At 35.7% G+C, this 25,882-nt stretch overlaps 1 protein-coding gene across 4 annotated transcripts in view; it reads right to left on the bottom strand.

Moving 5' to 3' along the window:
• Positions 1–943: 943 nt before the first annotated feature.
• The window catches only part of Cnot6l (CCR4-NOT transcription complex subunit 6 like), a 90,938-nt gene continuing 65,999 nt past the window's right edge, over positions 944–25,882 (bottom strand). For all 4 annotated transcript variants that reach the window (XM_032917091.1, XM_032917092.1, XM_032917094.1 and 1 more), the window contains exons 7-12: positions 23,915–24,072; positions 21,487–21,641; positions 15,006–15,157; positions 11,713–11,940; positions 8,080–8,282; positions 944–5,492 (exon numbers count right to left, since the gene is read on the bottom strand). In XM_032917091.1, the coding sequence (XP_032772982.1) occupies positions 5,280–5,492; positions 8,080–8,282; positions 11,713–11,940; positions 15,006–15,157; positions 21,487–21,641; positions 23,915–24,072 (1,109 nt within the window). In that variant the 3' untranslated portion in view covers positions 944–5,279. The remainder of the gene's footprint in view (positions 5,493–8,079; positions 8,283–11,712; positions 11,941–15,005; positions 15,158–21,486; positions 21,642–23,914; positions 24,073–25,882) is intronic.

Genomic DNA, 25,882 nt, shown 5'->3' with positions numbered 1-25,882 from the left:
GGCTAGCTAAGAAAATATGGGAGTCCTCTGAATAATGAGCAGGGATCAGTTTTCAGAGAGCTGCTACCACAACTCCTATGCTTTTCCAAGGGACAGACAAACAGGGAAATCAAACAAAGGCGGGGATCCTGCTGAAGAAAATAACCAGTTAATTAACGGGTGTCATTCTGAAAGGTACACCATGCCAGGCGTCATGGCTTCTGATGGCACACTTCTAATTTCAGTTCAATGCTATTTATCTTATAGGCTGCACCATAAAAAAAAAAAAAAAAAATCAACATTTAATAGACACACCCTTAATTCATATCCTTTGAAAGTTAGCTTATCTTGCTAAAAAGTACTTTCAGTCTGTCCTTTGGATCCAAGAATAAAACTCTAGCATAAACCAAGTTAACCAAACTTATGTCAAAATCACTATATTAATAAGACGTTCCCTGGAGTCTGCTTCTTCCTACAGGCCTTTTACCTGAGACATTTACATGAATGCATTTGGTCAGAACAAGCATGCATGCTCTTCCTTTTCCTCTTCCTGAGCGGGGTCCTGCCCTTCTGCTTCCCATCCTGGTTTTCTCTCTACGGCTCTTGCTCAGAACACATAAGGGTTTTTTTCTTTTATATTTTTAAGCATTCGGGTGACAGTTATGAAAGGTGCTCTTGGCACCCTGTCCTTAAAACTTTGGTAATAAGCAGGCTAAAGATGGACTAGCATTTACTTGGGTTTCAATTTCAAATTTAGGAATCATGGTGCATTTACAGAAATTAAAATCTTCCAGAGCAATCGTAAGCATAAATGTTCTCTTCTGTCTACAAATTCAGTTTAAGTTCCTGACTTAGAAAAATAAGTCTAACGTCTCTACCTAATTTCTCTACTTCTAATACATAAAAGTCATACAAATAGACCACAAGCCAAACGGAAGCGGTAAACAAATTTTTAACACATTAGAAAGGTGTTACTTTGGGTTTTATGGGGGAGAGAAGAAAACAACCTTACAAACATGACAGCTCACATTTCAGTAAAAAGGTTTGTTACTTTGAACATGTGACAAAGAGTTCTTGCTTGCTACAGGACCCTTACTGAAATACAATTTGTTTTCTGTGACTGAAGCTACAAACCAGTTAGTAGTATACTTTTCAAAACTATTAAAATATTTCAAAAACTCAAGAATATGAAAGATGAAATTTTAAATCAGTGTTAGGCTGACATGAAATTTTAACACTAGATTTAGCCTGTGTTAGAAATGGCATTCTACGCTCCTGGGGCCCCTTGAAGGAGCACACTCAACCTATTGTCCCTTTGTTCTCCCTTCCCTTTGTGATTTGTTACTCAGTATACAGGTGGTGTTTGTGATTTTTACGAATTCTTAGGAGTACAATACAGACTTAAAATTTCACCTATTCACAAGACATACTCAGAAGACAGAATTTTTAAACAGCACAATATTGTCCATGTTCTAGCTTTAATGCCACACCCTCAATTTTAACATAATCTGCCACAGATTCAAGTGATATGAGTCTTGGATAGATTTTAACTTTCTCCCTTCTCAGTGATTTGTGACTTTAAGACAAAAAGAAAAAAGGGGTAGGGGGATAAGTGTCATAATTTCACAAACTTTAACATTAAAACATAGTGGCTTTTAAAGTACATTCACAAAGGATGCTTATTAGTAAAATTAAATATCTGCCTATGAACACCCGAAACGTAATTTGAAAAGAAAGCGATTAGAACGAGGCAAATGGGAGGGGGTGGGGAAGCTGGTCTCAGAACCCATTGTGCCAATACCTGACTTTAACATGTGATATTCAAATGAATGTTCACACGCCTTACATCAAATAAATCAAAACAAAAATATTCAGCTATGTTGTACAAAATTTTTTACATAAAACATCATAAATCTTTAACAGATTTACTGTATCTGAATTCTAAAAAGTTGCCTATAGAATGGTGCTGGGATTCTGTTCTCTGCTTGCTTTTAGGCAGTGCTGTTGCTTAAAAGTTGACACCAGGCACAATATTGTAAAACAAAGTCAACAAGCAAGGAGCAGTAAGTGATTTGAGCCTTTTCCAGATGTCAGTCCTGAGGATGCTGCAATATTCCCCATCAAAGTGTGTAAAGCTATGAGGATACTGATGCTTGACAGTGGGTGACTTGACATGCACTTGTATGACTTTTGAAATGGCAAACAGTGCAGTTTCCCCTTCTTCAAACAACACCATTTTAATAAACTTAACACTCCAGTTCTTAAGACAATTACCAGAAATCATATTTAACATTTAAAAAAATACATAGCAATCTAAAAATGCCCAAATTTTCTCATCAGATAAAATATGCAGCAGCCCAAAGGCGTAAAGCTTATTAACTTATTCTGAGAACTAGAAAGTATATGAGCATATATATTTCACTTTTATTGAATATATACCATGTCATTCACCTTGTCCTTTGGGCTTCTCACTGCCAAAGTTCCAAATGGCATGCATTTAACAAGACAATGCTGAGGACAGCAGCATTTCTGATCATCTGAACTGGCAGCTCAAAACAAGATACCACTCCTTTTACAAAGGGAACAAGGGGAAACAGTGTGTGAGATTTGGGCAAGAGGCTAAAGGGAAACCGTGCACATGAAATTTGGGATACCATGCCCTAGGTGTGTGCCACCCAAAACAAAACACAATCACCTACTTCAACAGAGCTACTACCAACATTTACGAAAACCACATTAAAATACACAGGATAATGGTGGTTTGAAAGAGTGCATTTGGAAGCAGAGAGACCCAAGTACACACCTTCCTTCTTGCAACAGAGTGCCTCGATCATACACAAAATAAACTTAAGCTGTTTACAATGTTTCCCAATGTTTTTTTTATTTTCCCCTCCACATTTAACTATTAAAAAAGATTTGTATTAATAAATGGGCTCCTCTGTGGTTCATATACAATCATAAGTGAACTTTAAATTTCATTTTATACAAACATCTCAAAAATATTGGGAGTGAAGTATGGTAGGAAATATTGCTCACATTGCTAATTAACATGCGTCTATGAAAGAAGAAGAATGTTCTGTTAGTGCATTTACCTCCAGAGCAGAAAACCCACCCGAAACAAAAGATCGAAAGCTAAACATACAGTAGCTGATTACAGAAAAAGGTAATGTCCACAAAGTTAAGTTTTTCATGCTATTCCACTTTCCAGTACTATGCGCTTCAGGTAATCAATCTGCATGGCTAGATGTTGGATGCTTGAGGTATATAAGAAGGGATACCTGAACACTGAGGAAAATCTGTCATCAAGGGTTTCTTTTGTTTGTTTATTCAGGTGCTTTAACATTTTTAAAAGAATATTTTATTTACATCAAACTTTGCTGAACTACAGTGACATTCCAATCACAATAGATGACGACGCCTCTGTCACTAGGCACTTTTAAAAGGGAGTTTAGGCTTTACAGAGCTCTTCCAGATGCAGTCCTGTGTGATACTACATCATCCCACCACCCTCGCCCCACTAAAATTACCCTTTGGGGAAATATTCTTTTATATAGCCTGATCGGTAAACTATGGAAGAAATTAGTATAAAATGACCACAGGAAATGTATCGTTTAAGACTAATAAAACAGCCTAAGTTGTCACGTTTGAAAGAGGAGACAATTTGTATATATTTAAAACTAATTAAATAATTTAAATTTGACTTGTACTTTATATATTAGACACAAATATAGGCTATTTTCTTTTAAAATTTCATCACATAATGGAAAATTTCTTGTTTATTAAAAATATCACATTTTGATACTAGAAACAGTAAAGTGCATGAAAAGTTTAAAATATAAATTTCAGAAAACTCTTATAGCAGCAAAAAAGCAGAATAAAGAAAAACTTAAAAACACAGACACAACCTTTTCCAATGTTACTGTGCCATAATTAACATTTTCTAATTTTGCCAACAAATTTTCTCTCCACAAAATGGTGTTCATGCTCTCTGCCTCTTAAGATTTTCAAGTGGCACCTCCTGGCCAACAACAACAAATGGTGGGGGGTTTCCAATACATCTAGAGGCATCAAACTTTGGGAATAAAACAGTAGCTTAATTCAAATCTAGACAAATGGCAACGAAGATTAAAAGCATATGATGGCCATTTGGCAGCTAGAGTCAGAAAAAAATGATCCAAGGTTTTCAATTACTTCCCCAAATCTGTTCTTTCCTCAAAATCCTTTCTACTGTTACCTTAAAATGAAACAAAAAAACCCAAAACAACAAATAAATTTACTTACTTTGGAAAACATATATAATATTATCTGGCTTTCCCTTTCTGAAACTCTGTCCAGGGGCTTTTCATTCAGCAATTTTCTTTAAATTTGTTTAACAGTAGTGGTAAAGATATAGATCATATTTTTCCAGTACAACCAGACAAAAAAAAAAAAGGTGGGCACAAAAATGAAAAATACCAGACACTAATTTTGTGGGCATACTAAAAAAAACCAAATTTTAGTTTCAAGATGTATGGCAGTATTATCTGCTATTTCCTTATCAATGAACTTGAGAGATGGGCTTGGAGTTAATACTTCTAAAAAGATTAAGACTAATAGTAAGACAAAAAAGAAAAGACTAGAGAAAAGAAAAGAAAGATTCCTCAAACAAAACAGCCAGCATCTGGCCAACCAACTGTCACATCCTATGCTTGATTTTAAAGCATGTTATGCAATTATCTTTCATTTCTCAAATTGTCTTGTTAGGGCTAGTGGCTATATCGTATTTAATGTACAAATCAAGCAAATTTAAGTGCTTTGTTAATGTGCAAATGACTTGAGAGCCAAAAATCAGCTTGTTATGAAAGAAAACAGAAACTCAAAGTTTTTCCTATAAGGCATACCATCATTCAATTGAAAATCTTGTATTTGGAGTTTTTAAAAATCACTTTTTACAAAAATGATTGGCTTATTTGAAAACATTCAAAAGAATGTATTTGCTTTTAGAGAACAACATTAGTGTGGGGGTCTCAAATTAGTGATTTATCAGTTGTGAATGTTGGTTCCTAATACAATAGGAAAATAAATCCAATTTTACAGTATATTAAGCTTTTGGATAGAGACAGACAGTAATACTTTGGTTCCAGCCCTAGTGCCAAATGATATCAGTATGCACAAAAATATACAAAGTCTTACAGCAAACACATAGTGAAAGGAACCTGAAGAAGCAGCGTTAAAGATGGCCATACTTCACTCCTACATACTTTGATTTACAACTGTACAGGTCCATAGCCAGATCCCCGACTCTGCGGGGCTGTACTCCACTACCTCCGATTAGGCAAGTGAACACCGTTGACAAGAGGCAGGAGTGGAGGGTGGAGTTCAAGTTGTGTTAACAGTGAGAAGTGGTCTGAAGGGATGTGAGGGTGTGGACACCCAGTGATGTTGTTCTCAACCAGCCATTGAGGATCTAAAGGCCCCAGGACACCAAGCACGTTCATATGAGTCTTGGAATAGAAAATGTAGTCAATCACGCCCTAGAAAGAGATTAGGGATAGCACAAAGGGGAAAGAAAAATATGTTTAAAAGAGAAAAACTCCATGAAAATAACAATTCTTACTTCGGAAAAGTTGAATAACTAAGAAACCTGTATTCCTGGTACCTACTGCCCTAACTGTAGATTCGACAAGGCTCTAATCTTTGATGGGTTACTATTATGAATAAACATAGAAAAACAATAGAGAAACATAGCAGTTGACTGTATCATAAGGTTTTACATTTATACATAAATTATAAGACAAAAATGCTAAACACACAAATTTATGTCTAGGCACTTCTAGAACAGACTTTCTTGGTTTAGTAAAGTCTAACATACTATTCAGTTAACTGTCTAAATTTGCTTAGTTTAAAATACTCATTTCTACAAGTTCTGAAGAAAAATATCAATTAGCAAGAAGACACATGCACATGTAGACATACTTGTACATATAACATTTGTTCTACTTCCCAAAGCTAGATGATTTAATTCATGTGATTGGTAAATAGCAAAACTAATGTGCCTTCACTGTCACAAACTGCATAAATTTCAGTTAATCTAGTATTTACCCATAGCAAAGAGTCCACACTTAAGTAGAAAGAAGTATTTCTACATGTGAAAATCATTTATTTATTCATTTAATAGAACAAGGTCTTGCTACATAAACCAGCTGGGCTTGACTTCAAGACCCTCCTTCCTCACCCTATCACACGCTGGGATTACAGGTATATGCCCCAACACCTGACACATTGAACGTATGTTAAAGAAACATCTTAAAGTGATTTTAGACATATTCGGAAGATCAAGCTAAATGGCTTAAATGAATATGCCAAATTGTGTTTATTTTATAGTTTATGGACAACTTAAAAAGATTCTAAAAAGAATGGAAAAAGTAATATTTTCTCTTAATCTACTCATATAACTAAGACAATGATTACAGCTAATTACTGAACACTTTTTTTAAGGAGGCTTTTATTAGTTCTTCTGGGGTATGCTTGCAAATATATTATATATTATAATTACAAACATAGGATTTAAACTATCACTAAGTACAGAAGTATTTCTTTCAACTTCTGCAAAAACAGTATTATACTAGAGCTAGTGATTTCCAACTTTAACAGTACCTTTCACAACAATGTCAACAAAAGTTATCACATTAGATTGGAAAAGTACATAATCCACAGAAAACACTACAAGTCAAGGCTTAGTAACCTCAGAAAGCTAGTTCTTAAATATTTAACTGCCCATCGCCATGGACAAGTGATCAAAACAGTACAAGCTATCAACAGATTTGTGTACTAGTAAAACTACATTAACGTCCAGTTTTTGTCTCATTTCTATGAAAGCTAATATCAATATATAGATCTTTCTTCCTCCTTTTTCTGGTTTTGAAGGGAGTAAACAAACATCAAAAACTTAAAAAAAAAGGAGGCTAGGCATGGTGGTATAAAGCTTTAATCTTTAATCCTGGCACACAGGAGGCAAAGGCAAAATCATATTTCTATGATTTCAAAGCCATCCAGTCTACACAGTCAGTTTCAAGTCAGTCAGGGATATACAGAGAAACCCAGTATCAAAAAATAAAACAAAACAAAAAAGAAAAAAGGATGTGAATGAGCCTATTTAATATTTTCCTTTTGTATTATATTATAAATTCTCTAAGCTTTGTATACTAACAACTTCCTATATCTATATATGTATTTTTAGGGTAGAACAAGATGTACAACTCATGAACACGAGAGGAAGTCAAACAAAGGCAAAGAGAAGAGCTACCAGCAGACAAAATGATTAGGAAATGCCAAAGGGGAGTAACCACAGTGAGCCGTTGCCATCAGTGTATCAGGGAGTATCTTGCCCTCAACATGAACAGCAGGTTCCTATTTTTAAGACTTCTTTTCTTTTAAAATTTAAAAAGTGAAGTGTTCCATGGATGACTTGAGAATATACTAATACAACTACGTAGATAAGACCGACATTAAGTAAAACCTATTACCCCTAGAAGAAACTTGGGAAATCATAAGTAAGATATTCAAAGAAAACTTGGACAGAATAGTGTAGGAGTTCATTCCAGGAAAGTTTAGCTATATCAGATGTTTAAATTCTTGCTAAGCGCAGGTGATAAACAGATGAAGATTAGCTGAATTTCAACTGTGCCTGATACATTGTAAACATTTTTAGAAATGAGCTATTATCACTATTATCTGAAATGTGAACAAAAGTTTAAAAAAATTTAAGTGACATCAATTATGATCATGAAACCCAACAAAATTCCTTGTTTAGCTTATATTTAAGCCAGACATTTTGAAACTTTGATTTTTGTTTGCTTGCTTGGTTTTGAATCAGTGCTAATTCTTCTTTTGTTTTATGCCTATGGGTATTTTGCCTGCATGTATGTCTGTGAAACATCTGCGTGCCTGGTGCTGGCAGAGGCCAGAGCCCTACAAACTCTTCAAGCAAATCAATCCTACAGGTATGTGCCCACCACAACCAGCAGCCCTAAAAACTCTTAATCATAAGAGTTTACACTGTTTTATTTACATGCTTTTATTTAAAATAGTTCAGATGCTAATCCAGAGTCTGCTACTTACTTTGAAATCAAAGGTGTAATTGGTATAAGGCATCAAGTTATTTTCATAGGCGCTCTTAAGTTGGAAGCCATGTGTGATTCTCCCTTCTGAGCTTCCGTTCTTTCCACTACAGCTGAAGTTCATAAGACACTCATTGTACCTTAGTTCCTTGAAGTCTTTATGGTTGTCTGCTACTCCTCCGTTGCTTAAATATTCCACAACACCTAGCAGAATAAAGAAAGAACGCTACCCTTTAACGTTAGGAACAAAGCTATATTACTAAATCTTATTTATTCTACAGACACACCAGGGTTAGAGTATGCTTAAATTCTATGAAACTCTTAGCTGGGCTTGGTGGTCCATGTCTTTAATCCTAATACCCAAGAGGCAGAAAGGCAGGTTGTTTTCTCTGAGGTCCAGAATAGCTTGGTCTACACAGGAAGCTCCAGGCAAGCCAGGGCTGCATAATGAGATCCCGACTCAAAAACAAAACAAAACAACAACAACAAAAAATAAATAAATAAATAAAATAAAAAATAAAAAGAATGTGTTCTTGTTGCTGGTGTTTAAATTCTTAAACACTAGCAATTCCATATAACTTAACCTCACTAAAAGGCATCTGCCTTTTTCAGAAGTAAGTATCAGGATCACTAGAAATACTGTCAACCTTAGTAGTTCCATAGGTTCAGATGACTTCTAGAATCTAGAGAACATTCACCAGAAAGGTCTTGACCGTAAGTGCTTTGGTAATATTACTCTAAACTACTATGTCTTTAGCAGTAATCAAAATAGCCAATCAACAACATAGGAAAATATACAAAGAACATTTATAATAAAAAAATTATTTGTAATAAAAATAGGGTTTTCATCCTCAACAATGACATGTCCAAGGCTAGCTTAGAAAATCATTTTACTTTTTAAATTATTATTTTACTATTTTATGAATGTGAGTGTTTTAGTTGCATGTCTGTCTCTAAAGGCCAGAAGAGGCTATCAGGTTCCCTAGAATTAGAATTACTGATTACTGATGGTTGTGAGCCACCATGTGGGTGCTAGAAGTCAAACCACAGCCCTCTGGGAGAATAGCCAGTGCTTGTAACCACTGAGCCGTCTCTCCAGCCCTCATCTATTTTGAGAGAACATAAGTCTCAGTCTGACACCTACGAAAAACATTCTATGTCCAAGTAACATTATATGCCAGAGACCAAAATATTAGATGTGTATAAAAAGTGGATCAGCTTCAAAAAGTTTCTACTAAATGAGCAAACAAGTCTCTTACCCTTTTATAATTACTTAGCAATAATGTTAAATTCATCTATTAATGATTAGGGATGACAAATGAATATGAAGTAAAATGAGTATCAGTGTTGTGAATAACTCAAAAGGAACTACAATTTATCTAGCATTTCTGGTATGCTAGGCATACAAACAATTTAATGAGGCCAATAATACACTTATTCCCTTATCCATAATGAATAACATGTATAGCTGATAAGAAATAGAGTCAGGGTCCAACCCTGACAGTCGGATTTGAGCCAGTGAACTATGCTATGCCAGTGATATTAACAGCTATCATAAATGGTTCAGGAAATCATGTGAAATATAAGAAAACTTGCACTTTTAGAGAAACTTAAGTAATTATTTTTTGTGAAGAACTGAGAAAGAGGGATGTGGGATGAAGAGACAACTCCGTCAGTAAAGTGATTGCCATTAAAAGCAAGTCACGCCTCAGAACCAGTGACAAAGGGGCTGACTGGTGGAGAGCTCTTGTAACACCAGCACTGTGAGTACAGGCAGACAGTCCCTGGGGCGCACTGGCGAACCAGTCAGGCCTAGCCTACTTGCTGATCCTTAGGCTGGCAGGGACCCTGTCTGACAAACAAGGAATGGCACCTGAGGAACACACAAGACTGACTTCTGTTGAATGGATGAGTATACACACATGCATATAACACAATGTATACATGCACATACACATGGGAAGTTGGAAGGGACAAATTGGCCTAGGGGTCAAAACCAAATATTTGCAAAAATCTCATTTACTTACTATGAGCAATATATTTTCTAAATTTGATGACTATTTACAATTTCCAAATATGAGTATTTAAGTTATTTTATATTTGCTACTATTTTGACTTGTCTAATGATGGCTAGGAATGCTTGCCTAACATGCAATAACCTTAGACTTGATCCCTAGTAAGACAAGGAATCCACCTCCAGCTCTGACCCATAATTCTTCCTGTCTGAAAGAAATGCAGGGATGGAAATGGAGAAGAACCTGAGGAAAAGGAGGTCCAGCAACATGCCCAAAGTGGGACCCAGCTCAAGGGGAGGCCCCAAGACCTGACACCATTACTGAAGCTAAGAGACGTTCACAAAAAGGACCTATCATGACTGCTCTCCAAAAGATCCAACAAGCAGCTGAAAGAGTCAGATGCAGATATGTGCACCCAACCAACGAACAGAAGCTGGCTAACTTCGCTGGTTGAATTAGGGAAAAGCTAGAGGAAGCTAAGGAGGAGGGCAACCTTGTAGGAGGACCATCAGTCTCAGTTAAACTGGACCCCTGAGATCTCTCAGACACTGGATCACCAACCAGGCAGCATACACCTGCTGATATGAGGACTCCTGGGTCTGGATTCAATCAGAGAAGATGCACCTAACCCTCAAGAAACTGGAGGCCCCAGAAAGTTTAGAGGTCTGGTGGGGTGGAGACATCCTTGTGGAGATGGGGGAGAGTGTGTGTGTGTGGAGGGGGGGGGGTGTTACAGGATGTAGAACCTTGGGGGAGAGGGAATGGACCAGGAGGAGGTAAAACCTGGAGTATAAAAATAAATAAATAAATTTAAAGTAAGAAAAAATAATATGTAATATTTGGAATATGTTTTTGCTAATAGTACAGACTTACACTCTTTTGTTTTGGATTTGAAATTCGGGATTTAAAATGGAGAACTAAGTTTTCAAAGATGATATCCAGGCATAAAATGGTCCAGTGGTGTGATATAGCACCTTGCTAGAATTCTGATGGATGATCAGAATTCTATATACCTGGTAGTAAGTACAGAAAGATCACCGAGAACATGCCAATATTACTACATGAGAGCGCTCTCTGTGATGAATGTCCTTAAAGAGTGTCCAGGTTTGCAAAACTCTGCCTCAGGAGGTGGATCTCACACTGAAGCAAACATTTTCCTTCCCTTGTTGCTTCTAGCTGGACTAGGTTAATGGGCAGCCCTGGCAGAAGATGGGAAGGTGAAGGCAGAGTGAGAGAGGGAATCTCTTACCCAGCTCTCTTCTTATAATTTGGCAGGCACTGATTGTACCATTCAATTCCAAGCCATCACGTCAATTATTAACCCTTGCCTATAACTACACTTCCAAGGTCTGCTGACTGCTCCCACCATTTTTCCAGTTGAAAGTAAGAGTAGGAGTGGTTAAAGTACAGAAGCATTCACTGTTCTGCTTTACTTAAGCCGAAACCCTCCTTGGAAAGCAGTTTCCTTATTAATGCTTTTGTCAATTAGTCACTGTCCCATCTCTCAAACTCCAACTGGTATGTTCCTTAACTTAGAAGAGCCCCGTTAGGAGCTGGGTGCCCTCCCAATTAAGCCTAAACATGAAATTGAAAGCAAGGAAAAAAGATCTGGTAAATACCTGAATCTGGCAATGAGTTAAGATCTGCACATAGCACCAGCGGGATGGAATTGGGATCTGCAGTTGGGCTGCCAGGCCTACTTGAGGCTTTCTCCAGAATGTTTTTAACCTCTGAGACAAACATCATGGTCTGAATAAGCTTCACATCAGAATACTCTGGGTCCCAATGCATGTGGGCATTTGCCACTATAAGCAGCTGTTTGTCTGCAGCATGAATAGGCTTCATACCTAAATTTAAACAGCATAAAAAGATGTATAATGTTATATTCATGTTTCTTTTTTTTAAAAGTACTTTAAATTTTTTTCTGTGATCCATAGCGACTTCATTATTCTTTTCTATATATTTATACTGATTTTCATCTCAAACTTATCCAAGAAGCTAAAGGGCGATTCTGGAAACCGTGATACTTTAGTTACTCATCTCGATCACATTAACAAATGGTAGCATATGGAATAAACCTGGCCTACCATACACTTCTATTACAGCCTTGGTGAGCTAAGTTTAGCTTTACATTTTCAAAGAGACTATGTGTCCCCATAGAGCCGAAAATATTTAGAATCTAGACCATTACAGACAGTGTTGCTGATTCCTGCTGTACATGCTTAAGGTAGAGATTATTACATGATATAATCAATTTTTGGGTTATAGCATTTTTCATCTGCCGTGTTGTTTAAGCAAGCAAGCTTTTTTTTTTTTTTTTTTTTTTTAAATTTTAAGTGATGTGTGTATGTGTGTCAGAGTATGGGTTTGTGCCTGAGTACAGTGCCTGTGGAGGTCAGGAAAGAGGGCATTTGATCTCATGGAACTGAAGTTAAATTAAAGGTGGTTGTGAGCCACCCAAAGTAGGTGCTAAGAAACAAATTCCAGTCCTCTTGGAAAACAGTGCATGCTCTTAACTGCTGAGGTATCTCTCTAACATGAAGCAAGCACTTTTAAGTGACTCTTATTTAAATAGCATAAAATCTAGTAGAGATGTTTCCAGCTGAATTAACCAATACTTAATTTCTTGCCACTGCACAATAAGTACTTATTCTTATTCATCTCGCATTTCACAAGCTCAAGAGCAAAGGTCAATAGCAAAAAATCAGTAACTGTATGAATCCACAGAAAATGAAATAAGGAAACAAAATTGCTACTCAAGTAAATTCCCAAATAAAATTAATTTTATAATGAAAATTGTGGGGCTGGATTATGGGTCAGTGGTTAAGAGGACTTGCTACTCTTGAAGAGGACAAGGGTTCGATTTCCAACACTCACATTAGACTGCTCACAACTACCTAGTAACTCTACTTCCAAGAGATCCAACACACTTTCAGACTGCCATGGGTTGCATGCATTGCACAGGCATTAATCTTAAAACAAAAATTAGGAAATTGGGTGCTTCAAAACTCTGGATACTTTCATTTTAGACCTCATTTTATTATTAATTACTTTGTATGGACTCAGGCTAGTTTGCCACTTATGTTTTTGATACTCAGGTTTATGGAAAAAGAAAACCAGCTAGATAATGTTAAATTCTTTTCCACTAAAATTATGTTAAAATAAACATTAACATAATATTTTCCAAATGGTTGACATGGTAATTAATCCAATCTAAAGTGTGAGAAGTAAACTTAAAAGACACTGGCAGAAAGATCTCTCTCTCTCTCTCTCTCTCTCTCTCTCTCTCTCTCTCTCTCTCTCTCACACACACACACACACACACACACACACACACACACACACACAATAACTATCTAGTCTCACAATTTTCATTGTAAAATTAACTTTATTTGGATAGCAACTTTGTTTCCTTATTTCATCTTCTGTAGGTTCATACACTGTTACTGATTTTTGTTAGACTTTTACTATTAAGCTTGTGAAATGCAAGATGGATAAATATTGTCCAGGAATAAGAAATTAAGTTAAACACAGAAAACTCAATGCCACTTAGCATAAACCTATACAGATATATAAAGGAATGAATAAAAGCTATGTCTAGAATGTGATCAAGAATTTCTCATATTTTTTAAGTTTTTGTACAAAAGTATCAAGTGAACACTCAAAATTAAAATTTCTAATGAAATGTGTACAAAAATAGCTCAGATTTTTCTACTAAAATACACACAAACTCTAAAGAAAAAGGCCCAATTTCTAAGTCTAATTTTTAGGTCAAATTATGTTTTCTTCTTATCTTACCAAATTGTAATTTTTTTCCAATGATGAAAAAAATAAATTACCAAAGTAATGTGCTATATGAAACTGAAGGAATGCTTTACAACTTTTTCTACACTATCTCCATTTCCCAGAAGTTTTAGTGTCACTTCTGTCTATAAATGCATGTTCACTATGTTAAATATTAAAAATGTGTCCCAAAAAACCCATTTGCTCCAACCTATTAAATTTCCCTTTTATAAGGAAAGGGACATGTTTTAGGAACTAGAAGTATGTATTAAGTAATTTAGAATTACTCTTCTGCAAATTAAAAAGGGGTAAAACTCCAAAAGGGGTCATTATAATAAACAAAACAAAACCCACCAGAAGACAGTGCGAAAAGACAAAAAATTTGAAAAGGCTAAAAAAGAAGCAATCAAAATATCTCACATTAATGATGGGCTGTTTAATGATAAACTGAAGAACTGTAAGAAAAAAGAAATCTGAGACTATGCATAGTCTGAATAATTTAAACTAGTACCCAAGACAAAGCAGCACAGGAAAAGAAGGGTACCGATGTGGCCTTATCACCTTGTTCTGCTTGAGACATTAAAAAGTAATAGTGTTCCAAGGCAGGCAGGAGAGAGGCCAACAAAAGACCTTGATAATGCCAAGTACACAATGAATTTCTGACTCTCTGGGAAGCTATAAATAATCTAAAAACCCTAAAAAGTATCACACAGATAAAAGATACTGTTCTGACCCCCTGACAAAGACTTGAGATTTAACAAAGAAATTAAAGAAAACATGCCAACTATTTAACCTTCAAAAACAAAGGGTACACACTCATGAGGCTAACACTATAAGAGAGGACTAAGTATACCTTCTAATTCAGCCTAACCAAGCCATACCCTACACCTCAAAGAATTTTTTCAATTAATGGTGTGTTGTGTTTAAATGACAGATATATGCTGTTAAATAAAAATGCTGACAGAATCTATAGAATAAATAAAAACAAATCACAAGAAATATGCAATACTTTATATAATTAATGTTATTTTCTTTTCCATCCCCTTTAACAGTTCTCAAGACAAGAAAATAACCTTGTAATAACAGTAAGATTCTCTTCTCTTAGGAAATCTACTTAGATGGTACTCACCTGTTCCAAAGAGTTCTTTGTGGACCTCTAACACCACAGCAACACCAATATTATCTTTTGTCATTACTCTGTTTAGCATTGCTTCGGATCCATCTGAATTTGCCATTGCTACCTGGTTGAATTCCACTGTATGCTTCTGCACCAATGTAAATCTAAAAGGCACACATTCAGTTAGCTTGGGTAGTTATACTGTCATGCTAAGACATTCAAAGTAGAGGGGGCACAAGTAGAAACACTATTGATAACCTATAGCTACAAATGGTCACATTATATAATTCTGACCAGTGAGAAATAAGAAATGTGGTTTCTATAAGCAATTTATGAAGGCCCATCTAACAAAGATGAAATATATATCTTCTTCATCCTTTTATATCTTTACTCCTTCTAGCTACCTAGTAGGGGAAATTTAGTACCTCAAGGACTAATTACCAAATGTGAACTAAGCAGAAGAGTATAAGCCAGTCTTCTAAGAATGGGGAAGCAGCTGATCCAGTTCTATCTAGACTGCTTCTTGTGTATAAAATCCATTTACTTAAGCTATGTTCAGATTTCCACATACAATCTTAAATGAGTGAGCAGCTTTTAAAAGAGAAAGAATAAAGTCTACTTGCTGATTTGTAAATACCATATCAAGGTAATAGTCAAGAAAATAAAGGAATATGATCTTTTTCCTAGCTAAAAATTATCACATTCTTGACTAGTTTTTACAGAAAGACTGTAATTAGGTATAAGTGTTCAGAGAAATAGATTTTATTACACCAAAAAATGGGTCTTTGTGATGGCAAATTATAGTAGAATTGAAGGATACAGTAAAAATCGATCTAATGCGAACATTTAATAACTGTGAACTTGGTCAGGCCACCCGGTCTGGTGACCTGTCAGCTTGACACAAGCAAGAATGATCTGAGAGAAGAAAACCTCAATTTTAAAAACAGACCTCTATCAGACTGCCTGTAGGCAGCTGATGTGAGAAGGCACAGCTCACTGCTGGACACGTGGTACTGAGTGGTACACACAAGCAGACTTGGTAAGTATAGATGGAAAACACCAGTAAGCAGCCTTCCTCCATGGCCTCTGCTTCAGCTCCTGCCTCCAGGTTCCTGCCCTGACTTCCCTCAATGATAACTATCACTTCTAAGTTTAAGATGAATTAAATCTTTCCTCCAAGTTGCTTTTGATCATGATCTTAAGAGTGTTAGAGACCAAAGAAAGATACTATTTTACATCATTTACCCAACTTATTTTTTTTCTCCACCTTTATTAACTTGAGTATTTCTTATTTACATTTCAAATGTTATTCCCTTTCCCAGTTTCCAGGCCAACATCCCCCTAACTCCTTCCACTCCCCTTCTATATGGGTGTTCCTCTCCATCCTCCCCCATTACCCCCTCCCCCAACAATCACATTCACTGGGGTTCAGTCTTGCAGGACCAAGGGCTTCCCCTTCCACTGGTGCCCTTACTAGGCTATCATTGCTACCTATGAGGTTGGAGCCCAGGGTCCAGTCCATGTATAGTCTTGCATTTACCCAATTTATTAACTTTTGAAATATTTAGAGAGCCAAAATAGTTCTTTAGGGTAAGCGGGAGCCCCTGGACTTAAACTTGTAGCTAATTCTCTCTTCCCGCCTTTGATCCTTAGAAATGAGATTATAACATGCACTGCCAGATGTGGATTAACATACTAATTTTCACTAGAATTTAAAAGACATATTTTGCTTTCATAACAATCTATCTACCAATTTACATCATTTCTAGAGTTGAAAATTAAGCCACATATACTCCTCCGAAAAAGACTGACTATAAAGCTCAGAGTGCTGTAGTATGCCATGCTAGATGGAATAATATTCTTCCCATCAACTTCTTATTCCAATTCTGAATGCCTCAGATGTCATCAGAACATGTAAACTGTAATTTGTCTGGTTACATTGCCTATTTCAAACCCAGAGTCCTTAAAGAAAGCAGTTTTTACCCTATTCTGGTAAAGTGGTGGTCTTTAAGCTGAAAAAGCTGTTAGTGTGAATAAAGTTAAGAGCATTACAGGTAAAATTAGGGGATAATTCCAAGATAGCAAATAGCTTTTTAAAAAAAAAAAAAAGGGGGGGAGGAAGGAGGGGGAAATGGCAGAGTATGAAATATTATTGGAGAGAAAATAAACAGGCACAGTTAAGTAAAGTACTCTTATAAGTAAAGAGTACTTGTTGCAAATCCAAATGGACAGTTTGGTTCCCAGCATGCACATCAGGCAATGACACAACCAACTGTAACTCTAGCTCCACAGGCCCTGACATTCTCTTCTGGCCCCCATGGACATCTACACATACAAGACGTACACACATACACCTAAGTAAAAATAAGAGGCAGGTTTGGTGGCACATGTCTTTAATCTAGTCATAAGAGACAAGTAGATCTCTCTAAGTTCAAAGCTAGCCTGGTCTACACAGCCAGTTCCAGGTCAGCCAATGCTACATAGTGAAACACAGTCTTTAAAACAAACAAACAAACAAACAAACAAACAAACAAACAAAATCTTTTTATATTATACCAACACTAAGTTCCAGGCAAGGCAAGGAACTATGTAGAGCAGGTTGGTCTCAAACTAAGAGATCTGCCAGCCTCTGCCTCCTGAGTGCTGAGAACTCTTGAGAACAAACACTTCTACATTCTTTATCATTGTAGTCCCATAATAAACCTTGAGTGGTAAACAATTTTCATTAGTTCTATTTGAAAAGCAGAATTTTAGCATAAAGCCATTTTACATGTCAACTTTACACTATTTTAAAGATTCACACACACACACACACACACACACACACACATATATATATATATATATATATATATGCATGCATGTGTGTACCTGTGAGTGTGCATGTCATCTGTGTACACTGTCTACAGAGACTAGATGACATCGTCCTCTAGAACTGACAGTTGTGAGCTACCAACACGGTGCTGGGAAGCCAACCCAGGCCTCTGCAACAGCAGAAGGCACCTTAACATAAGCAATCTTTCAGTCCCACATTTAACTGACAGTAACATACCATTACAAGCCAGAAATCAAGACCTCATTTTAAAGAATTAAAATCACAAATTACTAAATGCAATCAAATAAATCAATAACCCAGAGGCCAATGAGAAAGGAGTATCAATATACTTAAAAAAAAACTGTAACAGTTTAAATGGAACTACAACTTCTGAATGTTCAAAAAAAAGTCTTGAATTTATCATTTATTAGCAATGTTCATAGAAAGTTTTCTTTGAAACAATACGTTTGAAAGCTATGTGATGACAGTGAAGTGTCTAATGACAGCGTGCTGTTGTCCCACCTGTGCTTTACCCTCCCCTCTCCCCCGTCCCCTCCTCTTCAGTACTCTTTCTCTCCTACCCTGTCTAGACAAAAATCTGTCTTTTATGCAGTTCTCTATACACACCACATATATAAAATTCATGTATGTGTTTTATGTTAGCCTACTGTAGATCATATTTGACATAAAAGACAAAGCAAAACTCATTTCTGGCATTTGATCAAAATATGATTTTGCAGTATCTTTAACTGGTAAGAACAAATGATGGTTATGTTGATGCCTAAAAGGTCCAAACGAGCCCACCACATTAAAACTTGGCAGGTTACAGTGTTAGAGTGGCTGCTTGAAGTGCTTGAGGCTTTAACCTCAACAATTAGTCACCCCCTCCCATCTTAAAAAGAAATCACTAGAATATTTTACTGTATTCTAATTGTTTACATGTCTTTAAATATGTGTCCTAGGCTTTGACCAAAAAATACTCCATTCTTTCAGCATATGATTAGCTTTTTATAAAAGTTACTGTCTATTCTGACTTAAGAGACTTTGAAAGTGAGTATGAAGTCAAAATATCCTTCTACAGCAATCATTTTTACCTTGTTAATTTTGTAAACGTCAAGTAAAGGAACTGATCTGAAAGTGTAAACAACTTATTCAAGATCAGACAGCTAATTAAATACTAAAGCTATGATTTCCTAGTCTTTGTACTATTACCTCTTCCATGAAGAAAGAAAAGAGTAAAAGTGAGGCCCCTGAAGCCTCACCCCCATATGAAGAACCATAGTCAATTAAGGGATTAAAGAGCAGGAGAAACAGTCTTCAAAAGTGGGGTCCTGGGGGGTTAGGATTTAGCTCGGTGGTAGAGCGCTTGCCTAGCAAGCGCAAGGCCCTGGGTTCGGTCCCCAGCTCCGAAAAAAAAAGAAAAAAAAAAAAAAAAAGAATAGACATTCACAAAAGTGGGGTCCTTGGATTGTTAGCAAATGGTTTAATGAAATGTATCACACTCAAAATTCCTCATAGCTATAGAATCCAGGATACTATACTATTTAGGAAAGAAAAAGCTAAGGAGGGAAAGAAAAAGAATGAAACAAACGATTTCCTATGTACTTATCTTCTTAAAAAAAAAAAAAGTTTACAGCACTTTAATAGTCCAAGAATGAATCTGCAACTATACATGGTTAAAGTTTCCTATATTGCAGTTATAACTGTTCTTCAAAATATTAACCACCTCTAGTAAATTATGAAGGAATTTAAATTTCTCCTTTCAAAAACTCTAAAGAAGAGTGACCAAGCAAAAAGTCATCCACATTATCCAGAAAGGATTAGGAGGAAGTAGACCAGATGCTGTGGTACACACACCTGCAACCCCCCTCACTTGAACAATGAGCTCAAGGCCACATAAGAAAGAATGGCAGGGATGGAGGCAGGGAGGGAAGCAAGTGGGACAATAGCTTGATCTTAATTAAACATTTTACTGTTATCACATATTCTTTAAACTTAACAGTGCTTCAATGATACTTTTCTATGAACAGTGGTAATAAATGTCAAATTGAAGCCAAAATTTCCAAATGAGGTAACCTTATAAGAAGTAAAAGTAATATCAGAGCTATAACAAAATGCCTAAAAGATACTGTATATAGAAGTTGGTAGTATGAATTATGAAGTGAGATCTCATGTAGCCTTCTTCATGGAACCTGTCTGCCCATGTCTAGATTTCATTATCTTATTTAAAAAAAAAGAAAAGAAAAAAATGGTTGTCATACAACTTCTCATACAGTTCTGTGCGTTTTGTTTTTCACTAAGTGGTGTGAATGTTTTCACTCCCTGCTTCCCTAAGCCCCATGCTTCACTTCTGCCCTCTCCTTATCCTCTACCTAGACCTTTCTTGTATAGGCCTTAATATGTTTGACTGTTCCATGTTCTTCCTATCATTCCTGCCATATTTAAAATTCTAATGAGACTGGGACTTATTCGTGCTTAGCACAGACATATCACAAAAGAGTTCAATGGGCGTTTAGTAAATAAATTATTAGTTATATGAAATATTAGTTGCAAACAATAAAAGATCGATCATTTGAATAAAATCACAGAAGGAAATCAACAACATATATTGCTCATACAGGCACTAATTACACTTTACATGTAACCGATGTTTTACTTTATGGAAATACATTAAAAACTGTTATCTTCAAATCCATCTCAAATTATCAAGAGTAATCTGCCAATAACAATATAAACAATAATACAATAAACATCCTCATATTTAGTATACTGCCTAAGAAAAACAGTATTGCAATTTCTAGCTTTACACTTTTAGCTATTTTCAATGAAAGTCCCAGATGACAGGAAAAGCAAGAGGCTCGCATGACCTAACTGGGATGATATTAGTTGAAATATTTAACAAAGAGAAGCAAGAACCATTACAGACCATAACCAGAGGCTGCTGGTTGAGATATGGGGCCACCTCCATCTCAAAAATATTAACCCAGAATCGCTCCTGTCTAAAGGAAATACAGGGACTAAGGGTGGAGCAGAGACTGAAGGAAAGGCCATCCAGAGACTGCCCCACCTGGAGATGCAGCCCACATGCAGTCACTAAACCCAGACACTATTGTTGATGCCAAGAAGTGCATGCTGACAGGAGCTTGATATAGCTGTACCCTGAGAGGCTCAGCCAGAGCCTGATAAATTCAGATGCAGATGCTCACAGACAACCATTGGACCTCAATGGAGAAGGGGAAGGACTGAAGGAGCTGAAGGGGTTTGCAACCCCATAGGAAGAACAACATTACCAAATAACCAGACACCCCTAGAGTTCCCAGGGACTAAACCAAACCAACCAAAGAGGGATCCATGGCTCCACCTGCATATGTAGCAGAGGATGGCCTTATTTGGCATCAGTGGGAGAGGAGACCCTTGGGCCTGTGGAGGCTCTATGCCCCAATGTGGGGGAATGCTAGGGCAGTGAGGAATGTGGGTGGGTGGTGGGGGGAACACCCTCATAAAAAGGGGGGGGGGGGATGGGAGATAGGGAGTGGTTTTGTGAAGGGGAAACCGAGAAGGGGAATAACATTTTAAATGTAAATAGATAAAATAACCAATAAAAAGAAAAATTAAAAGAAAAAGAAGAAAGTTAAAGGTAATTAAGTGTACATTGCTGTGCTTTATTTCTTGACTCACTTTTCTGTTTTGAAGAATATTGCACAACCATCCACATGCTTTCTTTCCTGCTCAGACATGATTTTGGCACGTGACTTTGGAGAAAAAAATCCATCATATCCACGATCCTTCAATGCTGGCAGAAAGAGAGTAAAGTATTGCTCTGTTTCCACTTCCTAAGGTAAAAGAAAAATTGTTATCTACATAACAGAATAAAAATAATTAAGACATAAAAACATTCCGTAATGAGTAAGGAGTGACTACAACAAAGGACTTAATATATTATCCAGCAATCTTATCTCAAGCAGCTCTGTCTGACATGTGCAGTATTTTAAACATGAAGGCACAAGAGAGGCAGCATGACTTTCTCATGTTCATCGTACTGATTACAAATTAGGGTTCAGTCCAATATATCTCACTTCCTACAGACTAGTAATTAAACAAATCCTATATGATAGGTTAGGTGATAGGAAACAGTGAATCTTTCATGTAAAAAGAAAAATTATTAAATTCTTTTAAATTGTGGTACAAAGAAATGATACCCGAAGAGTGCAAGAAACACTTTTTAAACAATAACAAAAAACCTAAAATTTCAGAAGTAACGATCATAAAATGGTCTCTTAATTTAATAAGTTCGAGATTTTATTCTTTGAACCATAGAATATTCTAAATAAACCTTTCAAAAAATAGAGAAGTAATGATATTTACAAATAAAGGCGCTCTCAACATCATGATTTTATAAAGAAAACCTGTGTAATTGTTCTACAATTTAAAAAATTGTATTCATGGGGTTGGGGATTTAGCTCAGTGGTAGAATGCTTGCCTAGCAAGCACAAGGCCCTGGGTTCGGTCCCCAGCTCCGGAAAAAAAAAAAAAAAAAAAAAGAGAAAGAAAGAAAAAGAAAAATTGTATTCATTTAATTGTATTCATCTGCTGATTTTAAGAGTTTGAGTAACATAAAAAATATATTAAGTGGTTACAGAAAATATGCCAATATTAGAATCTCTTTTCATTAAAAAAATTTACAAGCCAACTAAATGAAAAGAACAAAAAAGTATGCAAAAGTATTTCAGGTCTTAACATACTGGTTGTCTTTCATGCATAGGAGGAGCTCATGTTTTCCTTGATCATACTTTCTAATTTTCAACTTTTCCAGAGTACTCTATAACATTATATGGCTTTTAGAAAAGTAGAGCTTTCTTAAATTTGGATCTATCTATCAAAGGCATGCACACGTCGCTGCGACAAACGCTGGCGTGCAAGCCGCACAGGGAACCACGGCCTTCACTTCACTGCCTCCCCCCCTCCCCAGTTCTGGTTGTACTCTCTGTGTCTCAGAACAGTCAAACACAAAACAACTACCAAGTTATTTCTTTAAAAAAGTTTTCTGTGTTTTTTCTTTTCTTTTCTTTTTTTTTTTTTTTTTTTTTGGAGGGGGTTGGATGGGGTCTCACTATGTATTCAAAATCAAAAAAACAAAACAAGACAAAAAAAACAAAAAACAAAAGGCAAGTCATCAGTTTTCTCCCCAAGATATACTGAAAATGTGTAAAATACCATGCTGAATTTAATTAAATATATAATTGTCTATTTAAAATTTTTTTAATAAAAAATAAAATTTGAATAAAATTTAATATGCTTTGAAATTAATAAAATTACTAACAAAAAATATATTCAAAAATTTCAGCTAATTATTGCTAAATGTTGTAAAGAAATTTCAATTCCCAAGGAATACACATTTGTTCCTCAGTCAAATCCAATATATTGTGTTTGAGGGAAAGCTCTAAAGTCCTCCTCTCCAATTCAAGGCTATGTAACTTCCACAACTGGGCCCTTCTTCTGTGAGTGGTCCACCTCCTGCGAGATCTGAGCCCTTAACAAGTATTTAAAAGAATTGAAAAGGAATTTTAAAATTATTTTTGAGAAGCCAAACAGATATAAAATATTTACCAATATAGATCTGTTTTAAAAGGAAAAATAAATTCAGACAGGTTTAAATTTTAGAAATAGCTCATCAGGTACGATAAATTTTATGAATTAATTGTGCAGTCTTTTTAATGTTTACCTTTAAGAAACATCTTTAAGGAAATATTTTTTTTCCTTCTGAACTCAACTCTAAATTTATATTCCTGAAAGACTAGTACTCCTTTTGCAATTTTCTCTTTTAATAGTTCCAATAAATTGCTCACAGGGGGAATTGTTAACATGGATTCAAGGCAAGATTAATTTCAGAAAACAGTCAATGAAAATAAATGCACACGTGTCCTCAGTCAGCAATATAGTTACATATAAAAATATTTCATTTTAATTAAAATTATTGCCCTTTTAAATGTGGAAAAACTACTCTTTTTCAGTTTTGCGTTGAACAAGCTTTTCCCCAGAGGTAGGATTTTGTACTAATTCTAGTTCATCTACTTTAAGTCCAACAATTTAATGTCTACAGTGTTACCTGAAGACTAATGATATCTGCGTCCCAGTTAACGATCTCTTCCATAATTCCCTTCTTCCTGTACTCCCAGTTTAATGCCCAGGATGGACAATAGCCATAGAGCTGCCGGGTAGCATATTTATCACATAACACATTGTAACACATGACCGTGAACGATGCTAAGAAGGGAGAGAGAAAACAAGGAGGAAATTAGGCAACTTTTGTTACTCAGTATCAAAAATATGCATGCATAAGCACACAAAAATATATATTATTATGGCAAAATTCCAGGAGAAGCAAATTATAAGTGTATTTGCCTTTGTTTCACTTGGAATGCAAGATTTCTCAAAATTGTATCTTCTATGACTTTCACATTCACATTTCAAATTAAAGACAATTTCATTTACAATGATGCCTTATGATTACATTGAGTACAATGCACCAATGTTTAACAGTCTAGATTTAACTATCCATATTGAAAATTTTGATGAAAATTTAATAAATTCAATTTTTAAAAATCAGAGTATTAATTATTTGCATGTGATTTATGGAGAAAGGATGTGATTTAATTAAAACAATGCAAATTTTAATTTCATTTAGGTTACAGGGCTCTAATTTCCTTACTTTTTAATCAAAATATTGATTACTAACATTTTGGGGACCTATTATTATTCCTACTAATCTAAGCCAGAAAAGGATGAACAAAATTTAGCCATCATATTCTTTTTGCCAATCTAATATTCATTTCTGAAATAAAGTTATCATTCTGTAAGATTCTTTGTTTTTTAAAACAACATTATAGCAAACTAGTAACCTAGATTTCCTCACTACTCTAAAGTATGCTCTAAGAGTCAGCACCATTAATGATCACCTTGATGCTTGGAAACCTACCATTTCTGGCCCCTAAGTATCTATGAAACAGAAACTGAAGTTTAACAAAATTCTGAATTGACTCCAATGACCAATTATGTTAAACAATAAAAAGGCCTAACTTTCCTCAACAACCCTCCATCGTAGGGACCCATTTTAGTCACTATATAGATAGTTTTCAAAAACAGAACAAAGCAAAGAGATGTCAAACAACGATGACAACGAAACCCGGATACAAAGGGTATCTCTACAGTCAGAGTACTAGGTTTTTGGCATACATATTTTCAAGAAGATACCACTTAGGTATAATAAACATACATTGTTGAAAACCATCAATTTCATACATTTCTAATTTAAGATGAAGTAACTTTGTTGAAGTTGGGTTCACTTTCAATAATAGGAAAGGAGTCAGATTCATGGCCATTGTGTACACTGAAGGCTCCCTTTCAGTTGGAGTTATTTATATCCTTTGTGTTTACTCTGAAGATGCCCTGAACCATTCCTAAGTCCAGATGCTGTGAAAGTGAGTACTCTGAGTTTACCTCTCCAGATGTGGAGTACCACTCTGAAAAGGCAGAGAAGCAGATTGTTATGTTTATTGGCTTTGTTAATATCAGAGACTTTTTGATGTATGATTTTTTCTAGAAAAGTCTAAGAGTGAAAATTTCTCAAAGATTAAATTCTGCATTAATACAATGTTTACAAGTTTTACAGTGAAATTAATTAAGCTGCAGTATAATTTCCATTTCTATCAGGAAGATTTTTCTCTAACTGGGTCTGATTATTGCATAGTTAATGACTGTAATAATTTCAGTATGCATCACTCTTCACTCACTATCTGAGTCTCTCTATTAAGCAAAAAAGAAGGCATTTTCCGATGTTGACGCTCAGAAGCTATTCAGTTAGTACCAAGCTAAGAAAGATCTCTACTAGGCTGTCTATCAGAGTTATCCCTAAGAATAGATTGCTTTAGGAGTCACGGACTACTTAATATTTAGCTGTATGTACTGTTGCTTTTCTTAATAGATATGTGGCTGTGTAATAGTAGAAGCCTTTCAAATTATGCTTCTTTGTATTCAAGAAGGGATTAAAGAGCTCAAATATATGTCCATCTTTAAT

The sequence above is a fragment of the Rattus rattus genome, chromosome 11, assembly GCF_011064425.1.
Source record: "Rattus rattus isolate New Zealand chromosome 11, Rrattus_CSIRO_v1, whole genome shotgun sequence".
Taxonomy (NCBI): domain Eukaryota; kingdom Metazoa; phylum Chordata; class Mammalia; order Rodentia; family Muridae; genus Rattus; species Rattus rattus.
Note: the sequence above shows the minus strand (reverse complement) of the source record. Positions and strands in the feature narration are given on the sequence as shown.